The 19,732-nt window shown below is 48.1% G+C and overlaps 1 protein-coding gene across 1 annotated transcript in view; it reads right to left on the minus strand.

The window, feature by feature from the left end:
* Window positions 1-358: 358 nt before the first annotated feature.
* Window positions 359-19,732, minus strand: part of COL6A3 (collagen type VI alpha 3 chain) — a 58,303-nt gene continuing 38,929 nt past the window's right edge. The window contains exons 21-43 of the mRNA XM_064718347.1: window positions 19,317-19,382; window positions 18,578-18,631; window positions 17,801-17,836; window positions 17,236-17,298; window positions 16,895-16,957; window positions 16,165-16,227; window positions 15,647-15,709; window positions 15,424-15,474; window positions 15,266-15,301; window positions 15,103-15,165; window positions 14,905-14,967; window positions 14,232-14,264; window positions 14,103-14,139; window positions 13,978-13,989; window positions 13,339-13,832; window positions 12,705-12,804; window positions 11,509-12,207; window positions 10,326-10,434; window positions 9,323-9,606; window positions 7,500-7,754; window positions 5,955-6,029; window positions 1,197-1,367; window positions 359-1,094 (exon numbers count right to left, since the gene is read on the minus strand). Coding sequence (XP_064574417.1) covers window positions 1,054-1,094; window positions 1,197-1,367; window positions 5,955-6,029; window positions 7,500-7,754; window positions 9,323-9,606; window positions 10,326-10,434; window positions 11,509-12,207; window positions 12,705-12,804; window positions 13,339-13,832; window positions 13,978-13,989; window positions 14,103-14,139; window positions 14,232-14,264; window positions 14,905-14,967; window positions 15,103-15,165; window positions 15,266-15,301; window positions 15,424-15,474; window positions 15,647-15,709; window positions 16,165-16,227; window positions 16,895-16,957; window positions 17,236-17,298; window positions 17,801-17,836; window positions 18,578-18,631; window positions 19,317-19,382 — 2,931 coding nt within the window. The 3' untranslated portion in view covers window positions 359-1,053. The remainder of the gene's footprint in view (window positions 1,095-1,196; window positions 1,368-5,954; window positions 6,030-7,499; window positions 7,755-9,322; window positions 9,607-10,325; window positions 10,435-11,508; window positions 12,208-12,704; window positions 12,805-13,338; window positions 13,833-13,977; window positions 13,990-14,102; window positions 14,140-14,231; window positions 14,265-14,904; window positions 14,968-15,102; window positions 15,166-15,265; window positions 15,302-15,423; window positions 15,475-15,646; window positions 15,710-16,164; window positions 16,228-16,894; window positions 16,958-17,235; window positions 17,299-17,800; window positions 17,837-18,577; window positions 18,632-19,316; window positions 19,383-19,732) is intronic.

Raw genomic sequence — 19,732 nt, forward strand, 5'->3', positions numbered from 1 at the left:
TGGAGATTTGACAACCAAGACATCTCTGCTTCCACCTTTTTTCCAAGCTGGAAATCTCCAGGTTGCCAACAGCCTCTCAGTGCTGTCCCCCTGAATACCCTTACTACATCTATCCTCCCTTTGAGGAACAGTGGGATTTCCCCCCCACCCAAAAAATTGCTTTCCAGACCCTGGAAAATGATTCCATTGATGCCCACACTGGCTTTAACAAAGACAAACCCACAAGTTTCTCAAAACCTCCATTAGACTTTATTTAAAAGTTCTTTGTATAGACTTCCTGACACAGAATCCACAATAAAAATAAAACCCCCCCTCCCTCCCACTGCTCCCCCTCCCCAGACTGCTTTGCTTTGTATTTTATAAAACATACAACATCAGAAGAATGCCAGAGGCATCTTACACCACAATTTAAAGATTTGTTAACTGAGGCCTTGGTCCCAGCAGTGCATTTGCATTTGGAAACTTTGCTTCCTTTTCCTTGCTAGTTCGGTTGGCCACATGTGGTACAAATGCATACAAGAGATGTAGTCTGAGACTGAATCCAGCAAAAGGAGAAAAAAAAGAGAGGAAGAGTGGAAATGGAACCAATTTTTTATCAGAATCAGCCACTCTCTTACAAAAAGGCTTCCCCTGTAAAGTTACACTCAGTTATGAGAAGGATAAAAGCAAGCAGGTAACCAGTTGCATTGAAATTATGATGATTTTTTTTTTTACTAATTTTTGTGATGCCTTATATAGGCAGACAGCCAGAATTGGGGGGGCAAAAAGGCTAATTTAGAAGACATGTTGAGAGACAATAACAATCTGCACTTGGGTAAATATTTGGCAATGTTGAAGCTATTCAATATAACCCGGGCACGTGTAGCACTCAGTCCACAAACAGTTTAGCACCATATTGATAGGTCATGCAGCAAAACCCTCTCCTCGGGGTTTGCCTGGGAGTTTAAAGCATGAAATATTACAGTGCAAGGTTGTCTATACCCTTAGCTTCTATAGGGGCAAGGTGGCAAAGGTGATGCTGTCTCAGAGGTAAGTGTTGGCCGGCCCCTGGCTCTATGTCCCCATCGCCGTCACCGCGCCGGGGTTGATGGCACCTGGTGGGGAAAGAAGGAACAAATAAGGTTTTGATGCAGGATTTTAAAGGAAGATAAACAGCCAGGAGCAGCAGAGGGGGGATGCCAGGCTGGCTCTCTTACCAGGGGTGCAGAGTTTTTCACATTCTTTCTGCGTGTTGAACCTGTTGTCGTTGCCGCCGCAGCCGCCGTACCAGAAGCGGGCGCAGCTCTTGGTCTCGGGGTCGTAGTACCACTTGAGCACAAAGTTCCTGCAGGTGCCCTCGTCCTTCTGCAGCCGGCAGACATCCATCACTGTGGGGAAAACCAGGAGCAACAGGGGTCAGTGGCACTCCTGGGTGGAGCACTGGCTTTTCTCAGTGTGTCTGCAGGCTGGGAAAGGGCATCCACAGCTCAGATTGTGAAATCTCCTGATTTAGATGACTAAATCCCATCTCCTTCTTTGCAAAGAGAACCTCTTTCCCTGGAGGTCACCAGTTTGTTTGTCTCCTGTGTTGCTGCCATGCATCCAGGAGTGATGAAGGAGAGGTGATGCATGGCAGTAGTTGTCTGCAAATCCTTTGGATCTGTAGGAAATCAGCTGGCAGTCTCAGAACTGGGAGAGGACTGGCTGGGCTGCAAGGCAAGAAGAACTGGCACCACCAAAAGGACTGACTTCACTTTAAAGAGAAATTTTCCACGTGAAGATGCTCCTGGGTGCACCACACTGCATCTTGCATCCCTCTCTGGGTTAGCGGGGGACAAAACAACAGAGCGCTTGGATTGTGGCAAAATGAAATTGCTGGATAATTTTTTAAAAAATTAAATTAAAAAAATATATCACTGATTTGCCGTCAGGTCACGCATCTCCCTTCACACAGGAAAGGAGAAGGAGCTTATGCCACCTCTGCTCAGCACAGCCTAAACACCACAGGTAAGGGGTAGTCAGAAATCAGTATTGACCTTCCAGTTCAGCTTTGCTTTTGGGCTCCTACAGCCTAAAGCTTCCCCATGCCTTAGGCAGGCTCTTTGCCTTTTTTATATTCAGATTTTCTTTTTCCAAAGACATCTCCCTTCTTCCCCACTTTCCAAAACACTGAAATCTAGCAGATGTGAACACAGGAATGACTCTTCCCCAAACCCTGCACAAGAATGAAGTCCAAACACTAATCAAAACAGAAGGATTTCTTTTGTGTATATAACCTAATTTGCCCCTATTTCGGTCTGAAATGAAACAAAATCTTACCGAAAATTTTCCAAGAATTGATGGAGAGCAAGAACTAGGGAGTTAAAATGTGTTTTAAGCTGTAGGAGGTTGAAAAGATGGGGAGAGACAGGGTTTTAAGTCAGCCCACAGAGAAAATGTGTGCCTGGGCTCCTCAGTTACACTTAAGAGTTACTTTTGTCATGGTGAAAAAGTTATTAACAATTAAAAAATAAAACCATTGAACCATTAAGGTTGGAAAAGTCCTCTAAGACCCTTGAGCCCAGCACTGCCAAGCCCACCACTAAACCATGCTTCATGTTCCACATCTACACATGAAAAATTATCTGTAAAAAGTCCATAATTAAAGGGGATCACAGCATTTGAAAGGCTTCCAAAGGAAAGTGGGTCTGGTGCACGTTTTCACACCCAAAGTGCCTTAAAGTTTGGGAGCTCAACTCATTTCTCATTCTTGCACCTGCTGAGGGCTGAACCCAGAGCTTGAGCACCTTAAAAGCTGAGCTGCCCTGAACTCCTGTGTCCATTTTCCATGTGGATTCCAGCTCTGGCTTTGCAGAAAATGGAAAGGGAATAAAGGGAGCAGAGCGCAGCGGGCAGAGACCTGAACATCCCTCCAGGGCCCCAAGGCTGCTTTCCTTGACTCTGTGCCAGGGCAGAGCGGTGCCAAGTTGATGAAATATCACTTTAGCCTCAGAAACAGTTGCTGGAAACACCATCAAAGCATGTGACAGGGATCAGAAGGGGCTGGCCTGTGGGACAGGGCTAGCAGAAACTCCTGCCCTCCAGAGAAATCCTCATCAGGGAGGCTTCCCTGCTCTCCCAAGGAGGAATCCTGCTCTGGAATGAAGCTGTGTGCTGCTTCACTCTGGCAGCAAAGTGCTCAGACTACAGCCAGAGGATCCATGGTGCCCATTTGCATCCCCAAAGCACCTTGAAATGCCCTTTGGCCACCCCAGGCATCTCTGTGGCTGGTGGTGGCCACCTGCTCCTTGCCTCCTGGATCTTTGCCAGTGACAAAAATTCCCAAATACATTTAAGGATCCTAAAATGAACCTAAGAAAGGCAAATGAGGTGGAAGGGTCTGTAATTTGCCTTTTCAAACCCTGCCAGGCCACTGCAAGGACTAAAGCCCTGCCTCTAGGTACCAGAGCTGTCTTCGCTCCTTGGTTTCCCTCTAAGCTCCACAAAGGGCCCTAAAGCATCTCTGGGAGGGGGAGGCTGCTCTGATAAGGATTTTCTGGGCTCTGTTCCCATCCCAACCCCCTGCTGAACCAACACAGGCGATTTCAAGCCTCTTCTCCCTTCCCAGATCTTGAAGGGGTTTGCAAACATAATCCCTTAACCTCAGAAAATCCTTGAGGAGAGGAGGGCAGTGTTGTTTTCCTGCAGGCCCCTCCCTCAGGATTGGCTTTTCTCTTTTGGTGATGGAGGAAAAAGCCTCCATGCAATGCCCAAGCCCCATGGAGTCACTTTCCATCAGGTGTTTTGGTTACAGGCAGTGAAATGTTGGGAATTCTCTGCATTCCAGCAGAGGGGTGGCACTTCTTGGTCACACAGAGGTAACACAAACAGGTTTGGGACCGTGCCACGCTCCAGTTCAGCCACCCCAGGTCCCTGGTGAAATCCAGGGAGCTTTGCCACCCAGGCTGTGCCAGCACAGCACATCCTGGTGGGACAACACACATGCAAAGTGACTGGCTCATGCAAAGCAGATGGAAGGGCATGGTGGTGTGAAGGAGCAAGTGGAAACTAAATCTGTGCTACTTTTGATGTGGGGCTGGACAGGCTTGGATGCATGCTGTGAAATGGTCAGGGTGGAAGAATGGGTTTGCTTTGTTTGTGATGATTCATTTTGTTGGAGGAGGGGTGTGTTACCTGATGAGAATCTCTTCTCAAGGGGTGGCTGCTGCATGGCTTTCTCATCTGCTGCTGGAGGAGGAAAAAGCGCACGGGTTTGGATTTTAAATGGTGTTTTCTCTCTGATCCAAACATCATTTGACAACAGGACAAAATGCAAAAGGGTGAATCCTCATGGGGTACTTACATGGCTTTAAGCATTTGTTATAGCACTCAGCTTCGGTCTCAAATCTATTGGCATTACCTCCACAGCCACCATACCAACCCTGGCTGCAGAACTTGTGTTTGGAGTCAAAGAACCACACAATCTGATAGTCCTTGCACTGCATGCCCATGTCAAAGTCCAGCAAGCAAGGGTCTGGCCAATCTGCATGGCAAAAGGTGCAAAGGTTAAGTGATCCTGAGGGGGTTAAAAGCTGAAAAAGCAAAGAGGTTGAAAAGAGGGGGGAAAAAAGGAAAAATAAAGTCTGGTTCAGGACTGGTGGCATTTCCCTCTCGTGTGTTTTTCTGGATGCAAACCTTCCTCAGCCTCCAGTTTACCTCTTCTTGCTTTGGTTTTGTCACAGATCCTGGGAGCAGCATAGTGGGAACCCCTTACTCCCCACTGGTGCCCTCACACAAATCCCCCCACCCTCTTTTCAAAGCTCTTTGTCTTGGCAGTGACTTCTAGTCCTTAAGTGTGTTTATCTCTAAAACCAAGTTGCACCTGGCATATGTGAAAGCTCAATGAACACTTAAACGTATGCTCCTTTCCTGCCCCAAAAATGATAATTTAGGTCCAAATCCCAGAGTTTTGATTAGCTGTGCTGGGCCATCCATGGTATTTTACCCATACAAGGAGGGCAGAGTGTAGGGTTTACTCCAAAATCTCTCTGAAGATTTACACATGGGTGTCTCCCACGAACCAGAGGAGGCTCAACTAAACCCATCCCGAATTCCCTGCCCTTTTTATGGTCTTCATCCCATTAAAAACCTTTGGATGAGCATCCTTGGGGAATGCTCCCACCCCCAGATTGCTGGCTGCCATAAATTCTCAGGCAGAGGTGTTTGCTGCAAATGGAGCTGAGATGGAGAGGTCTATGTGGAGGTGCAGAGCAAAGCACTCAGCACATCCCTTTTCCCTAGGGCAGGAGAAGCCCACACACCTGGCTTGCCAAGGGCTGGTGCCAGGGGGTTAAACAAGGGGTTAAACAAAGGCAAGGGGTGCAAGGAACAAGGAGGGATGAGGGGGATGGCAGTGGCAGGGAGAGGGGCCAAATGAGCAGGAAGGAGCACATGGGAAGGGAAGGATGATGGGTCATGCAGGAAGGAGAAACGAGCTGGTCCAGCACAAGGCCTTGGCCCCTCTGCTGCACAAAGCTCCAGTGGTGCCACCAGCCAGGCATGACTGAGATCCATGCTCATCTCACTCAACACCAGCAGCAGCCAGAGCTCCACAGCAGCTCCACAGCTCCTGGCTGCATTTCCCTGTGCTCTCAGACCACTCTGTGAAGAAAATGAGCCCCAGCACAAGCAGAATGTCTGAAGGAAAACACGGGAGCGATGATGGCAGAGCCATTGTTGGTGTGGCTGCAGTGGCTGTGCTGCTGGGTGAAGGCTGAGAGCCCTTCCAGGTCCCTGGAGGAGGGGTTGTGGCACTGATGGTGTGTGACAGCACCGGTGTGATGAGCTTGGTGTCACCCAAAGCCATGAAAAGAGGCAGAGACCCCACTGCAGGGCTCTGGCCTGTGCTGCCAAGGGTGTCACCAGGGCCATGCTCAGATCCCTTGGTGTTAGTGGCACTGTGAGAGCACCCAGCCCAGCAAACCCCCCACACTCACCACTCTCAGGCCCTTCCAGTGGCTCAGTGTTGAGCATCATGTTGGCCAGGGACACCTGGCCCTGTGCCTGGGTCTCTGTGGGGAGAGGCAGAGGGTCACTCAGGGGGAGGGAGCAGCAGCAGCAGCACCCTCAGGACAGTCACAAACAACCCCCAGCCCCAGCTCCAGCACAGGGGCCAGCTCTGGATCTGTTTAGCCCAGCACACACATGGGAGAAATGTTTATTGCAGGCAGCTGATGGGAGGAGCAATCCCCCGCTGCCTGGCTGGGCCAGGATGGGATTGTCTTCCCTCCGCAGTGGCTCTGCTTGGGCTCATCCTCAGGGGTCAGCACAGAGGAGCATCCTAGGGCCCTTATGGGGCTGCTTTGGATGGCCCCACTCACCCCACAGCATTGACAGGGATGCTGGATGTGGCCTCTCAGGAGCCACTTTAGCTTTGGTGTCCTGGCCTTGGAGATGGCAGAACAAAAATGGCATCCCCTCATGGAGCCAATCCATGATGGATCTGTTCTCTCTTGTTCCCTCAAGGGCTCTCTGGGAGCACACTCCTCCCATCAGGCCTCATGCCCCTCTATGGTGAGGATTGTCACAGGTGAAAAATATTCCATGGAGGGTCTGCAGCCATGGGAAGGGCTGGATGTGCTTTTTTTTAGTGTATGGTTTGGTTGTGGCTATGAGGGACTCAGTGTCCAGGTCACAGCTTTCCACCAGTGCCTACTCAGTTTATTCCCATTCAAGGTTTGTTCCACAGGAAAAGCAGCATTGGGAGCTCCAATTCAGCACATGCAAATGTTACTTCTACCCACTGATGTCTTTTCTCAACATTTTTGTGGGCATGTTAATTGCTTGTGAAGGTGAGGGACTGGTCCAAACCCACTGAAGCCAGAGGAAAGGCTCTCCATGGGCACTGGAATTGTCTTGGAAGTGCCAGAGGAAGCCAGACACGGCACTGGCAGGACCAGCACAAACTTCACACCACCAAGCCAAGTCACCTCTGTGCCAACTGTATTAAAAAAAAACATTGGCTGTGTCTTAGACAGCAACTTTTGGCCATGGCAGAGAGTTTAGTGATGGCTGTGCACACATGGAGTTTGGATCCCCAAGGGACTAAACCTTCCCTTTCATCTCCTCTTTGTGGGTTTTTCTGGGTAGTGTGGGAAGCAGATCAGTAGCTGTGGAACTGGCTATTAGGAAAGCAGCTTTTCTTGCTTATTTTGAAATCAGGCTGGACTGAGTTTACCAGTTTGACTCATTATTAATTGCAGTAGTGCAGGCTGGGCCCCCACCAAGACCTTTTGCACCGATGTACAAACCCTCCAGCACATAACAAACCCACTCTGGGACTGCCTTTAATTATCCCACATTCTGTGCTGATTTAACCCCACTGAAGTGCAAACTCCCATTTTTCAAAGAAACACATCTGTCACGTTGGGATTGTTAGTACCAACTTATTCCCGATCCCTATATTTTTTTTTCCCCTCCCACTTTTTGTGCCCACTTAATGAAACAAAATAAATGCCCACATGTTTCTGAGAGCCACTTACTCGTGCTGAATGACCCTGTGTAGGTTACTTTGTGCTGGGATTTTTGGGAGCCAGTGATGACAACAGCGTATTTCTGCCCGCTCCGGAGCCCCCGGATGACGTGCTCGGTGCCAGTCAGGTTTTGCCTCTGCACGAGGGAATGGTCCTGTGCCAAGGTGACAGTGACATCAAAGGTGCTGTGGGGCTCAGGGCTGGCCCAGCGCAGCCTGGCACTGCTCTCGGTGACATCTGTGATCTGGATGTCGTGGGTCTTTGCTGCAGGGCAGAATCAGAATCAGAATCAGAATCAGAATCAGAATCAGAATCAGAATCAGAATCAGAATCAGAATCAATCAGAATCAGAATCAGGATATGAATCAGGATCAGAATCAGAATCAGAATCAGAATCAGAATCAGAATCAATCAGAATCAGAATCAGGATATGAATCAGAATCAGAATCAGAATCAGAATCAGAATCAGAATCAATCAGAATCAGAATCAGGATATGAATCAGAATCAGAATCAGAATCAGGATCAGAATCAGATTCAGAAGGGACACCAAGCAGTGAGTGAAGAGGGAAAAGATCTCGAGGAAGAAGTGCCTCAGTGCTGCAGAATCTTCTTTCCATGGCAAGTGCAAGCTAGGCTGTCTCAAATGCCCCTGCAGGGGAGGCTTTGTTTTCCATAGCTCAGATGATTCACCGAGTGGTTTATTTATCCTTAATAATCTGTTGCAATCTAGCAAATCAAAGCCTTTTTTCTTCTTTTTTCCCCCAAGATTCTCACAGCTTGAAATTCCCAGCACTTTCCCAACAACTGTAAATGTGCCCAGTCAGATCCTTCCTTCTCTAGGGTGCAATGGATTCACTGAGCTGCTGAAGACCTTCAAGCCAAGCCTGCTTAAGAATGAACATAAAATCACAGACTGGTTTGGGTTGGAAGGGACCTTCAAGACCATCTCCTTCCAACCTCCATGCCATGGGCAGGGACACCTTCCCCTACAGCAGGTTGCTCCAAGCCCTGGTCTTGAACACTTGCAGGGATGATAACCTTAACAGGTCAAAGAAGTTGTTATGGAAAGGTTTTCCTACTCTGGCAGATCACTGGATGAGACCTTTATAAACACTGTTTGAAGCACTGGTGGGGCAAGAAACACCCAGAAAAGTTTATTCCCCTCAAGCTCATAAAAGCATTAGCCTTGCAAAAGCTGATTGCTTTTATTTATTGCTTTTTGCTTATTATTTATGCAGGGACTTGCCATCAGTGACTGGATGAGCTTCCCTGTGCTTTTTTGATTTTTTGACACATTTTTTTGAACACATTTTTTGATCCTCACTCGGCTAGTGCAGATCTGCCTGTACCCCCTTGCAAAAATACCCCTTTGTATGAACTGTGCCCACATGAAAGATACTTGGTATTCCCAAAAAGGTCTCCACACTCATCCCTTGATGAACTAACTATTCCTGTTAGCTGAGAGTTCAAACAATGCCATGATATGAACTGCCATTATATGAACCACCATTTATAGCAAAACTTGGCCAAGGGGCAATGCTCCAAGGAAATCTTGGAAACAAATGAGCCACACTAGAAAGAGAAGCTCTCTGTGGAGAAATGGATTGATCCTGCTTGTGTTTTTTCTAGGGGCAGTCTGTCCCTCACCCATTTTGCACAAAATTCTTAACGCAAGTTGGCAGTGCCCCAGCACAGACCTCCCGATTTACACCTAAAACCAAAATTTGCCCTCTGTATGACATTTCCCACAGGAATAATCCTCTCAGAGGTGACAAGAGCCACAGCCTGCTGTGGTTCAGCCCTGCCCACACGGGAAGAGCTGCTCACGCACCGCTGTGTCTCCTCCTGCCGCCGGCCGCGGTGCCTGTGGCGTTGGTGGTGGTGGCAGCCCGGCCGCTGGCTTTGCTGTGGCTCGTGGTGGCACTGGCTGTTCCCTGGGCTGTGGCATTCCCCTGGGCCACAGAGGTGGCTGGGGTGGTCTGGGGGGCTCTAGCCTGGGCCGTGGTGCTGGCAGGAGTGGTTCTGGCGTGGGCACTCGCTGCTGGCTTGATGGTGGCGCTGACCGTGGTGCTGGCAGGGAAGGCGCGGCTGGCGGTCACGTTGGGAGCCACGAACCTGGGCAGAATTTTGGGAATGGAGGTGAGTTGGCGTAAAAACCACTGGCAAGAACCCACCTGAGGTCGAGAGTCTTTGTCAGCTTTAGATTTGCCCACAGTGAGTGAAAAGTGCTTAGATCCAAGCAGTGAAATGTGCCCCTAGTAGAGGTGTCTCTGCCCGTGGCGAGAGGTTGGAAGATGTTCTTTAAGGTTCCTTCCAACCCAAACTGTTCTGTGATTCTCTGATGAAAGTGAACTCAGACAGATCTTCAGTGTGCCTGATTTCAAGCGGCTTGGCCTTCTAAAGCCAGGACAGCTCTGTGCCACCAGTGAGTCTGGGTGACACAAGCTTCCACTTCTCTTCAGAAAATATTAGCATGGGTGAATATTAGCTGGATTCTGTGTATGAGATAACCCAGGGCAGCCCAGCCTCTGAAAATAGTGCTTGGAGTAGAAAGCCCCAAATTCATAGTAATTTCTGGAATTTCTCACCTACACAATCAAAGTCAGCATATACCTCCTTCATATTTTTATAAATATATAAATATGAAATTTACCCCAAATTTAAATTATTCATCACCCTTCTCTATAAGATATCTCTGTTGCTCTTTTGACACAGCACTGGGGGAGCCAGTAATATTAATTGAAATACTATTAGAATTATATTAATTAAAAGACAATCCTGATTTTTGAAAGTGAAGTTGCTTTTTCTTTCCTTTTCCCCAAAGCATTACTCACACTGCTTTCTGCCCAACGAGCACGGGGTGCTGGCCTTGGATTTGCTGACCATTCTGGAGCCACTCACACTGTTTCCTTATCTCTGGAGACAGGTAGAAAGCATATTCACCTGGAGATGGAGAGAGACATTAAATGCTGGAGCTGAGGATGGTTCATACCCACCACCAACACATTACATTTATTTCTTCTTAATTAAAAAGAAACAAAAAACAAAAAAAAAGGAAATTAGTTTCCTTTTCTTGCTTGATGTTTGGTTACTGCAACATCCTGGGATGGGAGATTTGTTATTTCAATTTACAAACACAAGGGCCTTAACTACAAGAGAGCTGTTTGCCTGAGTCTGTCACTTATTTCTTGTAACAGGACACTTCCAACCACACAGGTAATCAAGAGCTGGAAATTTCCAGGACTGCTGTAAGCAGTAAATGGAAAAAGCAAACTGAGATAACCTAAACATTTATTTCCAGATGTTTGCTTTCTATTTAGTGCATGACATTCCTGAATCTGTGGTATATCAGCCCATTAATCTGGTTTTCAGGAATTTTTGCTAAAAACTAGATTTCCTAAAAGAGGTCTATATCTTATCCTTGCTGGATGGGTGTGTTTAGGATCTGGAGGTCCAGCCAGGGTTCTCTAGATAAGCTGAGCTGTAGATTTTCGAGGCACAGTCAGCACATCCCAAATACAGCAGCTTTATTTATCCCTGAGCAAAGAATCCTGTAAATCTGGTCCTTAAATCTGCATAGAGCAACAGCAGATCTCAGCCTGAGCCAGCCAAGGGCCTGCTGGACATGATGTTTATGGTGAAATTGGGAAGAAAGATCTGCTGGGTTTTGAAGGAGCTCCAAGGAAGTGCTGCAAAGGGCCTCAGTGGGATCTACGTGAGAGGCAAGCCAGGTGGGATGAGATCAGAATCCACAGGTGAGCCCATGGAGACCAAGGCAAATCACATTGAAGTGCAAACTCTACTTGGTGGATCAACATGGAAGGGGATGGGGAGGCCAGAATGAGCAAAACCCAGACATACTCAAATTGGTAAAGTATTGGTAAAGCCCAAATTGCACCAAACAGTACAAACCATAAAAAAAGATACTAACTTCAGTGGGTCCTACTGCTAAAAACCTTTCAGAGGCCATGTGTTGCCCCTTCCATGACACTTGGGCTGCAAGGATGTTGCACTTACTTCTGATGAAGGATGGCAGCAGTGTCCCAAAACGCAGCAAGGGCTCTTCATGGAGCTCTCCTGGTTTATCAACCAGCTTGAAGAACACATCATTGGGCTCGCTGGCAAGGCTGTAGATGTTCTTGGCATTCACCTTCCTGCCAATGCCCAAGATAACAAAGAAGTACCCTTTGCATTTTGCACTGATGACAGCCCTCTGCAGGTGCTCAAGTTCTCTTTTGTTCACTTTTCCAGTCATCATCAGAACAATGACTTTTAGATCCCGAGGGCTTGGCACGCTTTCAAAGACATGAGTGATTGTGTGCTCAATTGCACTTCCTAGAGCCCTCGTGCCGTGCAGCTGGGTCATTTGGTTGTGGAGGTAATTAATGATCTTCTCTTTGGATGCATAATCAGTTAGTGAGAACTCAGTTTTCACTGGTGGGAAGCTTGAGTTGATTTCGTGTTCGTAAGGAGCTTGCTGGAGAACAGCCACTCTGGCGTGTTGCTGGGATACTTTTGGCTCTGAGCTGATTTCCAGGTTGGTTACAATGTGGGAAATGTATTTTTTCATTTCGCTGAACTGCAGGGGGGTGGTGGACTCGGAGCTGTCCAGGATGAAGGCTATGTCTGTGTCCACATCAGTGGGGGCTGCCCTTCTGTCTCGGAAGGAAGGTCTCTGGCCAGTTCCAGCACATCTGGGATCTGGGTCGCACACATCTGGGGAAGAAACACAGGGAGCTGGTTTCACCTGCAGGACCCAAACACAGCCCTCCCTCATCACCATAAACATCTCTTGTGTCGCATGAAATACCATCAAGCCCTGGAAATTCAGTGGTCCCATTGCTTGATACCAAAGTATTTCATCCCAGAACACATTCGGTTATGTGTTCTGTGTTTTTTTAATGTGTTTCTTTGTCCAAGGGGATTCCTGAAGCACACTGTCATAAGTGGCAGAAGGCCATCTTTTAGAGCACTTAGCTATCAGTATTTGGGCTGTAAAAGTGGCAACCAGACAAAAAAGGAGCTCCTCTTCACAAAGTGGAGTACGCCCAGCAAAACTCATTCACGATGCCGATGTTTTCCGCTCAACCCAAGAATCCCTTGTATACATCAACAAAAGGGCTGACTCCCAAGTTGGGCTTCCCTTCTTACAACCCACTGCTGCCTGGCCAGAAGGATTTGGAAGTGTTTAGAGGAGAAATTGGATGCCTTACCCAAACAAATGTGACAAGTCAAAAGCCTCTGAATGGTTTGATTCAGCTGACCGCCGCTGGTTGGGAGAACAATGGCGTGACCGACGGCCGTGTTGTTGATCTGGTGAGATGGAAACAGAAACACACAGAGTCAGTAACACTGCTTTCTGCTGCTCTCAGCTCAGAGGAATTCTCTGCTCAGCACAATGCTCTTGGTGATCCCTTTTGGAGGAGCCTCATATCCCCAGTGTCAGTTTAGAGCCATAAACTCCAAGAAAAGGGAGCACTTGAACCAGTGCTCAGTGAGTTTATCTGGGGCTTTTTCCCAGCTGTCTGTCCTCTCTCCCTCTGCCAGCAAAGCTAATGTACTCCCACCTTCCCACCCTTTGCCTTTCTGTCAGACTTTTCCTTCTGTTTCATCCCACACTTGAGTCATGGCCTGGGAAAAGAGGGGTCTCACTAGCATTTCCCAGCATGTGCTATGGGGATTACAAAATTAGTGTTTCTCTCCTAATAGATGGATGACTTTGGCCAGCCTTCCACATATGAGAGGCCTTTGAAAGCCAAGCTTCAAATAAATGCCTGTGGCATCCAACACCATGAAACCAGACTGAGGGCACGAGCAGAAAATAAAGAAAGGGTGAAGGAGCCCAACCTCCAGAGCTCTGGCAAGCACCGCATCCTGCCTGCTGGTGAGGAACACCGGCACAACCCCGGCATCGTAGAGCTTCAGCACAGCATCGTTGAGCTGTGGGGACGCCCTGGTGTCCCCATTGCTGAAGAAGACAGCCACCTTCCTCATCAGGAAGCCACTGCGGGCACGCTTGAAGGTGTTCCTGGCCACGAAGGACATGGCGGTCTCCAGGCTGCGCGGCTTCGTGGTCAGCGTTGCCTGGAAGTTTTGGATCTGCTGCAGGAGGCTGGATTTCTTCCTGGCGTCAGCAAAGCGGATCTCGGTGGTGACCTCGTTGTTGTAGGTGACCAGGGCCACCCGTGCCCCTCGGGGACAGTTGCTCTCAGCGATGGTCAAGTTGTTGACCACTCTGAGCACGGTTTGCTTCATCCTGTTGAAAACCTCCCTCACGACGCCCGAGGAGGTGTCAATAGCAAAGGCCAGCTCGGTTGGGAAGACAGGGCACTCCTTGGGACCTGTTGGAATGGGCATTGGGAACAAGCCATGCCTCAAGCAGCTGTCAGGATGCAGGGACAGTGTCCTCAGCAGGGGTAAATCATCCATACGTGGGGAGAGCAACATGCAGCCACCCTGGGGTTTAAAGGACTGAATGAGACTTACCATAGCAGCAAGCTGTGGAAAAGATGGAGAGAAAAGAACAGCTTGGTCAGTGCCATTCTTGTAACATGATGGGCAAATAAGGGTAGAGAGAGGGGGGCTCAGCAAGGCACTGAGGAGGTACTCACGGCATTTGTCTTTGATGTTCCGCACCAGCGCACATTGCTTTAGGAAATAAAGAAAGGAGAGGACAGAAATATGTCACACAGCCAACCCAGGGGTGTTCCAAAACAAGAGAGAAATTGTGCCACACTTACATCTCTGGATTCTCCTTTCTCGCCTTTAAGGCCCTGTTTCAAAGAAGGAAGAGAAGTTGAGTGCAAAGTGTATCTCCAGGGTGCCTCATGAACGCTGTCAGAATAACTACTGAGCCATGGGAAAATCTGTCTGTTTTCAGCTGTGTTTCCAGCAACAGAGTGCAGGGCTCTTCTGTGTGAGGAGTAAACCTAGCTGAGGTCAAACCCAAAAGGGAGGCTGGAACTGGATGGCCTTTAGGGTCCCTCCCAACCCAGACCACTCTATGAGTTATGATTCTCCAGGTTCACATGCAAAGCAAGCCCCCAGCCACCTTGGCCTTTCTAGGAAGCCTTGTGCCAGCCAGATTTGGTCATGGTCCTATCCTGAATGGGGTGGTGAATGATAAAGAGATGAGAATCTCCTAAAAGGAATTTTAAGGGGCATATTGCCATGGGCAATTCCTAATGCCAGGTAAGAGCATGTCCCTTGAGTTTTTCCTTTGGTTTGAGGAAGGGTAAATATTTGTCAGTGATAAACAGCTGCTTAAAAATTAATGGAGACACATCCAACACAAATAAAGAGGGATTTCCTCAACTTGAAATCAGCAGGAGACAGTGATGGACTTATTTTTCAACCCCTGGCACCCACAGAGACCATTACATGAAGGCAATCAGCAATGCAATGAACACTTACAGATGGCCCAGGGTATCCAATCTCTCCTTTCTGACCGGGTATCCCAGGTACTCCTGCATCTCCCTGGAAAGAGAGAGCAGAGAAATCCCCTCCATGAACATCTGCAGGAGGACTCCCAGAAGCACTTGGAGGAAAAGACGTGTCCATCTTTCAAGGCATTCATGCAGAAGGGAAAATTTGTACCATGGTCCAACTTACTCTGCGGCCTCTGTTTCCTTTGGGGCCGGGGCCTCCAGCAACACCACGGTCACCAGGTCCACCCTAGGAGGGGAAAACAGCACACAAACAGCAGCTCTAAACCTGCACAGGCCCGTGGAAAATTGCTTGGAAAATAAATGCACAGCTCATGGGATGCACCTACCTTTGGCCCTGCGTAACCTACGAAGCCACGTTCTCCCTGAAACAACAGAAAGGTTAATTTGGATATGTTCTAGAAAATTCCCTCATCCATCTGCACTGGAGATCTTGGCTGCCTCCCTGCCCTTGTTGAGGAGGTGAGAATGCTGAGCATACACCTACCTTCCTGCCTTTAGGACCTGGGCCACCAATTCCATCGCGTCCATCATCACCCTAAAATTGGAAAGCCAGAGTCATGAATATGAAAATGAATAACTTAAACCCCACAGGTCCAGCAGCACCAGTAGAAAGAACCCACTGAAGCCACAGGGCTTTGTGAAATTTTTAAATGCTCCTTGAAGTTCCTGAAGTGTCCTTAGAGGTGTGAAGGCATGGCCACACTCACCATCTCTCCTCGTGGGCCCGGCTGTCCGTTTGGCCCTTTGGGTCCAGGGTCTCCAGGCTCACCCTAAAAACAGGAGCATCTTTTAAAGGATGTGCTGAAATTCCAGGCTGCTCTGTGCCTTCCCCACCCCATCAACACTGGTTTCCTCTCACAGAGCAGTCTGCAGCCCTCCTTGTGGCAGAAAGGCATGACTGGACCTACACAGCCCAAAATGCTGCCACATGCATACTCTTTAGTGGGACCTTTGGTGATTTCAGGAAAGATTTCAGGAACCTTCCCGCATGGGCATTTTCTGAGAATCTGCCCAGGAAAGTTCATTGGGAATCTCAGTTGCTCAGCTACTTTTGCCTTTCTGCTCACTGAAATGGGAGCCTCATGAGACAATGAGCACAGGGTTGCTTCTGCCCACACTGCAAGCCCAAGAGGTTCACCTCATGGGTTTCTTTAAGCCCATGCAAAATCCAGCAGCTTTTCAACGCAGCTTTAGTTGCTGGTGCCCAGTGCTCCTGAAGACATACCTTCCTTCCCAGAGGACCAATCCTGCCACGGTCTCCTGGGGGTCCTGGAGGTCCACTCCCAGCCTGGAATGGAAACGGGGAGAGGCATGTTGGCAACGTTCAGGGAAACTTGGGTGCCAGGAACTAGGGAACTGGATGACCATAGAAATCATGTACTGACTACTAGAGCTGGTGTCTCTCAAAACACCTCAGGAAGTTCAGAAGTCTGCTTATGTTTGGGAGGTCCAGCTCAGTTCAATGCAGATGCCATCAGAAATTTATATTGACCCTAAGAGAACACCCACGGGAAAGCAGGAGGGGGAAAATCATGCTGGGGGTGGGGAAATGCAATGTGGCTTTGTGTCAAAGGATGTGGCTGAGGAATGCAGCAGGAGGGAGAAATAAATACATGGGGTGGCCCCTGCAGGCATGTGAGATGGTCATGCTCTGGCTTCAGAGGATGAAACATCACAGAGATGTCCCACCAGTCACTCAGTGATCCTCTTTAACTAAAATTGCAATAATGGACCAAACTCTGAAGTTCTGACCCCTCTGTGGTTGCTTTTATCTCTTTCTCTTCTGTAACTCTTGATCAAGAAGTCCTAAGCATAAGTTGAGAGGAGAATCATGCTGGAAGAGAGTGTGAAAAGAGATTGGAGCAGAGCTGGAGCCCTAGGAGAGGGGAATGTGAAAACACATTGGAATCTTATTAGTTCACAACAGCATGTCTGGGAAGCAGCAGAAGGATTACCCTGGGTCCAGGGATGCCCTGCTCTCCTCTGATGCCTGGTGTGCCAATCTGGCCAGGGGGACCCTGTGTGGGAGGAAAAGAGAGGCTGTCAGCACACCAGAAACACACCAAAAAACACACCAAGATCCAAGGGGAAGCAAATTCTGCCGCGTCTGAGGGATGCTCTGCAAACACGTCACACTTTGGCTGGTGTGGCGGGTGGGACAGCCAGGCCACAGCACACCCAAAAATACCCAAATCCCAACAGCCTTTGTGGGTGAGGGTCTCTGGGGAGGTGGCTGTGATGAGGTAACACCCAGCACCATGAGGCAAGGCCTTCCCTCTGCTGTGCCCTCACTGACCTGTGGCCCTCGCATGCCTTGTTCTCCAGCTGGCCCTGGCTGGCCAGGCGCGCCCTTGGTGCCCTGCAAGAATGAAACAGCACAGGGCAGGTTAGATGTGGTCAGCACCATGGGAAGGGAAAGGGGAGATCAGGGCATCCACAGCTGCACAATGAGTGGAGAAGATAGGATTTTCACTAAGGTTTTTTCTTTTTTTCTTTTTTTATTTTTTTTTAAGATATGGTGATAGTAGATAATAAGCGCAGTGATGGTGAGGGCAATTTGCCTCCTGCAATCAATGGCCAGCAACCATCAGGCCCTGTTACACTGCTCCAGCAGCACACAGGGACAAATCATGGATAGGGACCAGGGAATGCTGTGGCAGGACACCTCTGCACTGAGTCCAGCAAGGAGCACACAGGGAGATGAGACTGAGGAGGAGGAGCTGGGAAATTTGGAGGAGAGAGGAGGCAGAGAGGAACAAGCAGAGCCTGCATGAGCCTTCTCCTGGCACATCCCTCTGGGTGCTGAGGCTGCCTGGTCCATGGTGTGGCAGGAGCACCATTGTTGTCCCATCACCACCTACCTTTATTCCTATGGGCCCCCTTCGTCCTGCCATGCCCTGCAAAGGAAGGAACAATGAGGCTTGTTGATCTAATATCTAAGTACACCTTTCCCTATTACTTTTAGATAAATTCTTCTTATCAAAGCTTCTTAGTCCAAAAACTACATTTGGATGTTTTAAAACTACTGGAGGGAAAGAGAGAGAGAAATCCACATGGTCAGATCTCTTAAATCAGACTTGGGCATGTTTTTTTCCTCCTCATATCCCCCACAGAGGTGAGCTGCTCCCTCAAGCATGTCAGGAGCATGTCACCCTCCCTGGGACAGGAGTGACAAGCAGCAGGAAACACATCCCAGACATCCCTGCTCTAGCTCAGTTTTTGCCTTTCCAAAACCAGCAGCCAAATGCAGATGCATATAATGGAATCACAGACTGGTTTGGAATGGAAGGGACCTTCAAGACCATCGAATTTCAACCTCTTGCCATGGGCAAGGACACCTTCCCCAAGCACTATCCAACCTGGCCTCATACATAAATCATATGTAATGCCACTGACCTGAGCACTGAATTATTTTCATGGGAATAAATTCGACTTTTAAAGTTTCTACAAGTCAGGAAGCCAGGAGGCATTTTCCTTTTGAGATTTTTTTTTTCTTATTGTTGGGGTGGCTTGTTGGGTTTTGAAGTTGAATTCCTGTTGTTTGTTTGAATCAAAATACATGGAAAGGAAGGAGGGGAAAAGTTATGGTCAATCTAAGCTTGGGCCTTGCTGACTGGAGGTCTGGCAACTCTACTCACATTCCTCCCTGCTTCACCGTTTTGGCCCTCCGGCCCTGCCGGTCCAGGATCTCCCTAAGGGAAAAACAAAACTCAAGTGAGAGCACTGAGATGAGCAGGCACTGGGAAAACAGATTCAGTTCTCCAAAAATGGCTCGTTTCATGCTTTCACACAAGTTGAAAGTCCTGCCTTTGGTGGGAATCCTTCTACAACTCACAGAGACTTTCCATCAAGTTTCTGAGCCAGCAGAAGTCAACATTCCTATTTTTTGGGAAATGCCTTCTGACAAATTAAGTGCATTTTTTATTGTGAGCTGATGTGAAAACAGATGGGGTTTGACATTTTCCAAGGAGTGTGTGGGGGTTTTTTTCTTGAAAAGGTTTCAGGTGAATCAGGAGGTTTAGATTTGGTGTAATCTAATCAGTTCTCTGCTGTTGTATCTGACCCATGAGAACATACAAAGGTAATTTCCAAGTTCTTTTCAGAGGCAACATCACAAATGGCATTGTAAAATAATAAAAAAAAAAAAAATTAAAAGGTGCTTTTTACACAAAACATCTTCTAAACTGACATCTTCCCAGAGAAAGTTTTGGTCCCAAATCAACAACATTTTCTAGTGGAAAAAAATATTCCATCTGACAAGGCACAATGAGTTTAAGAAACTTGCATCTTTTTGGCAGCATCCCTTTTTCCCCCATTCTTTGGCCCATTCTGTTGTAAAAACCAAAAAACAACACAAAGACAACAAAGAAATTTTACCATTGGTCCAATTTCACCCTTTTGTCCTCTGGGGCCCCGTTGAGTATTATCAGCTCCTGAATCTCCCTGAAAGCAACAGAGCAATGAGAAACATCTGTGTAAGTGGGACATGAAAATCAAATCTCATAAACTGAGAGAGTTCTCAGCTAGAGCTGAGAACCAACTTTTCTTTTATTTTTTTCCCTTTTTTGACTGAAATAGATGAAGTATTGCTGATGTTTTCAGACAGACACAGCTTTTCAACTGAGAAGTAATACTAAAGGAGAAGAGGAAGGGGAATTTTAATATGGTGAAGCAGTGATTGATGCGTTGGTATAACGTGGTACTCATGTGTCACCTCTGAGTCCTTGCTCTGTCATGGGGCCTGCCACTGTCAAACAGCATTTAATAGGCCAGAGCCCCCCTCTCTGATGAGC

This window comes from Zonotrichia leucophrys, chromosome 7 (assembly GCF_028769735.1).
Source record: "Zonotrichia leucophrys gambelii isolate GWCS_2022_RI chromosome 7, RI_Zleu_2.0, whole genome shotgun sequence".
In the NCBI taxonomy this organism is placed as follows: domain Eukaryota; kingdom Metazoa; phylum Chordata; class Aves; order Passeriformes; family Passerellidae; genus Zonotrichia; species Zonotrichia leucophrys.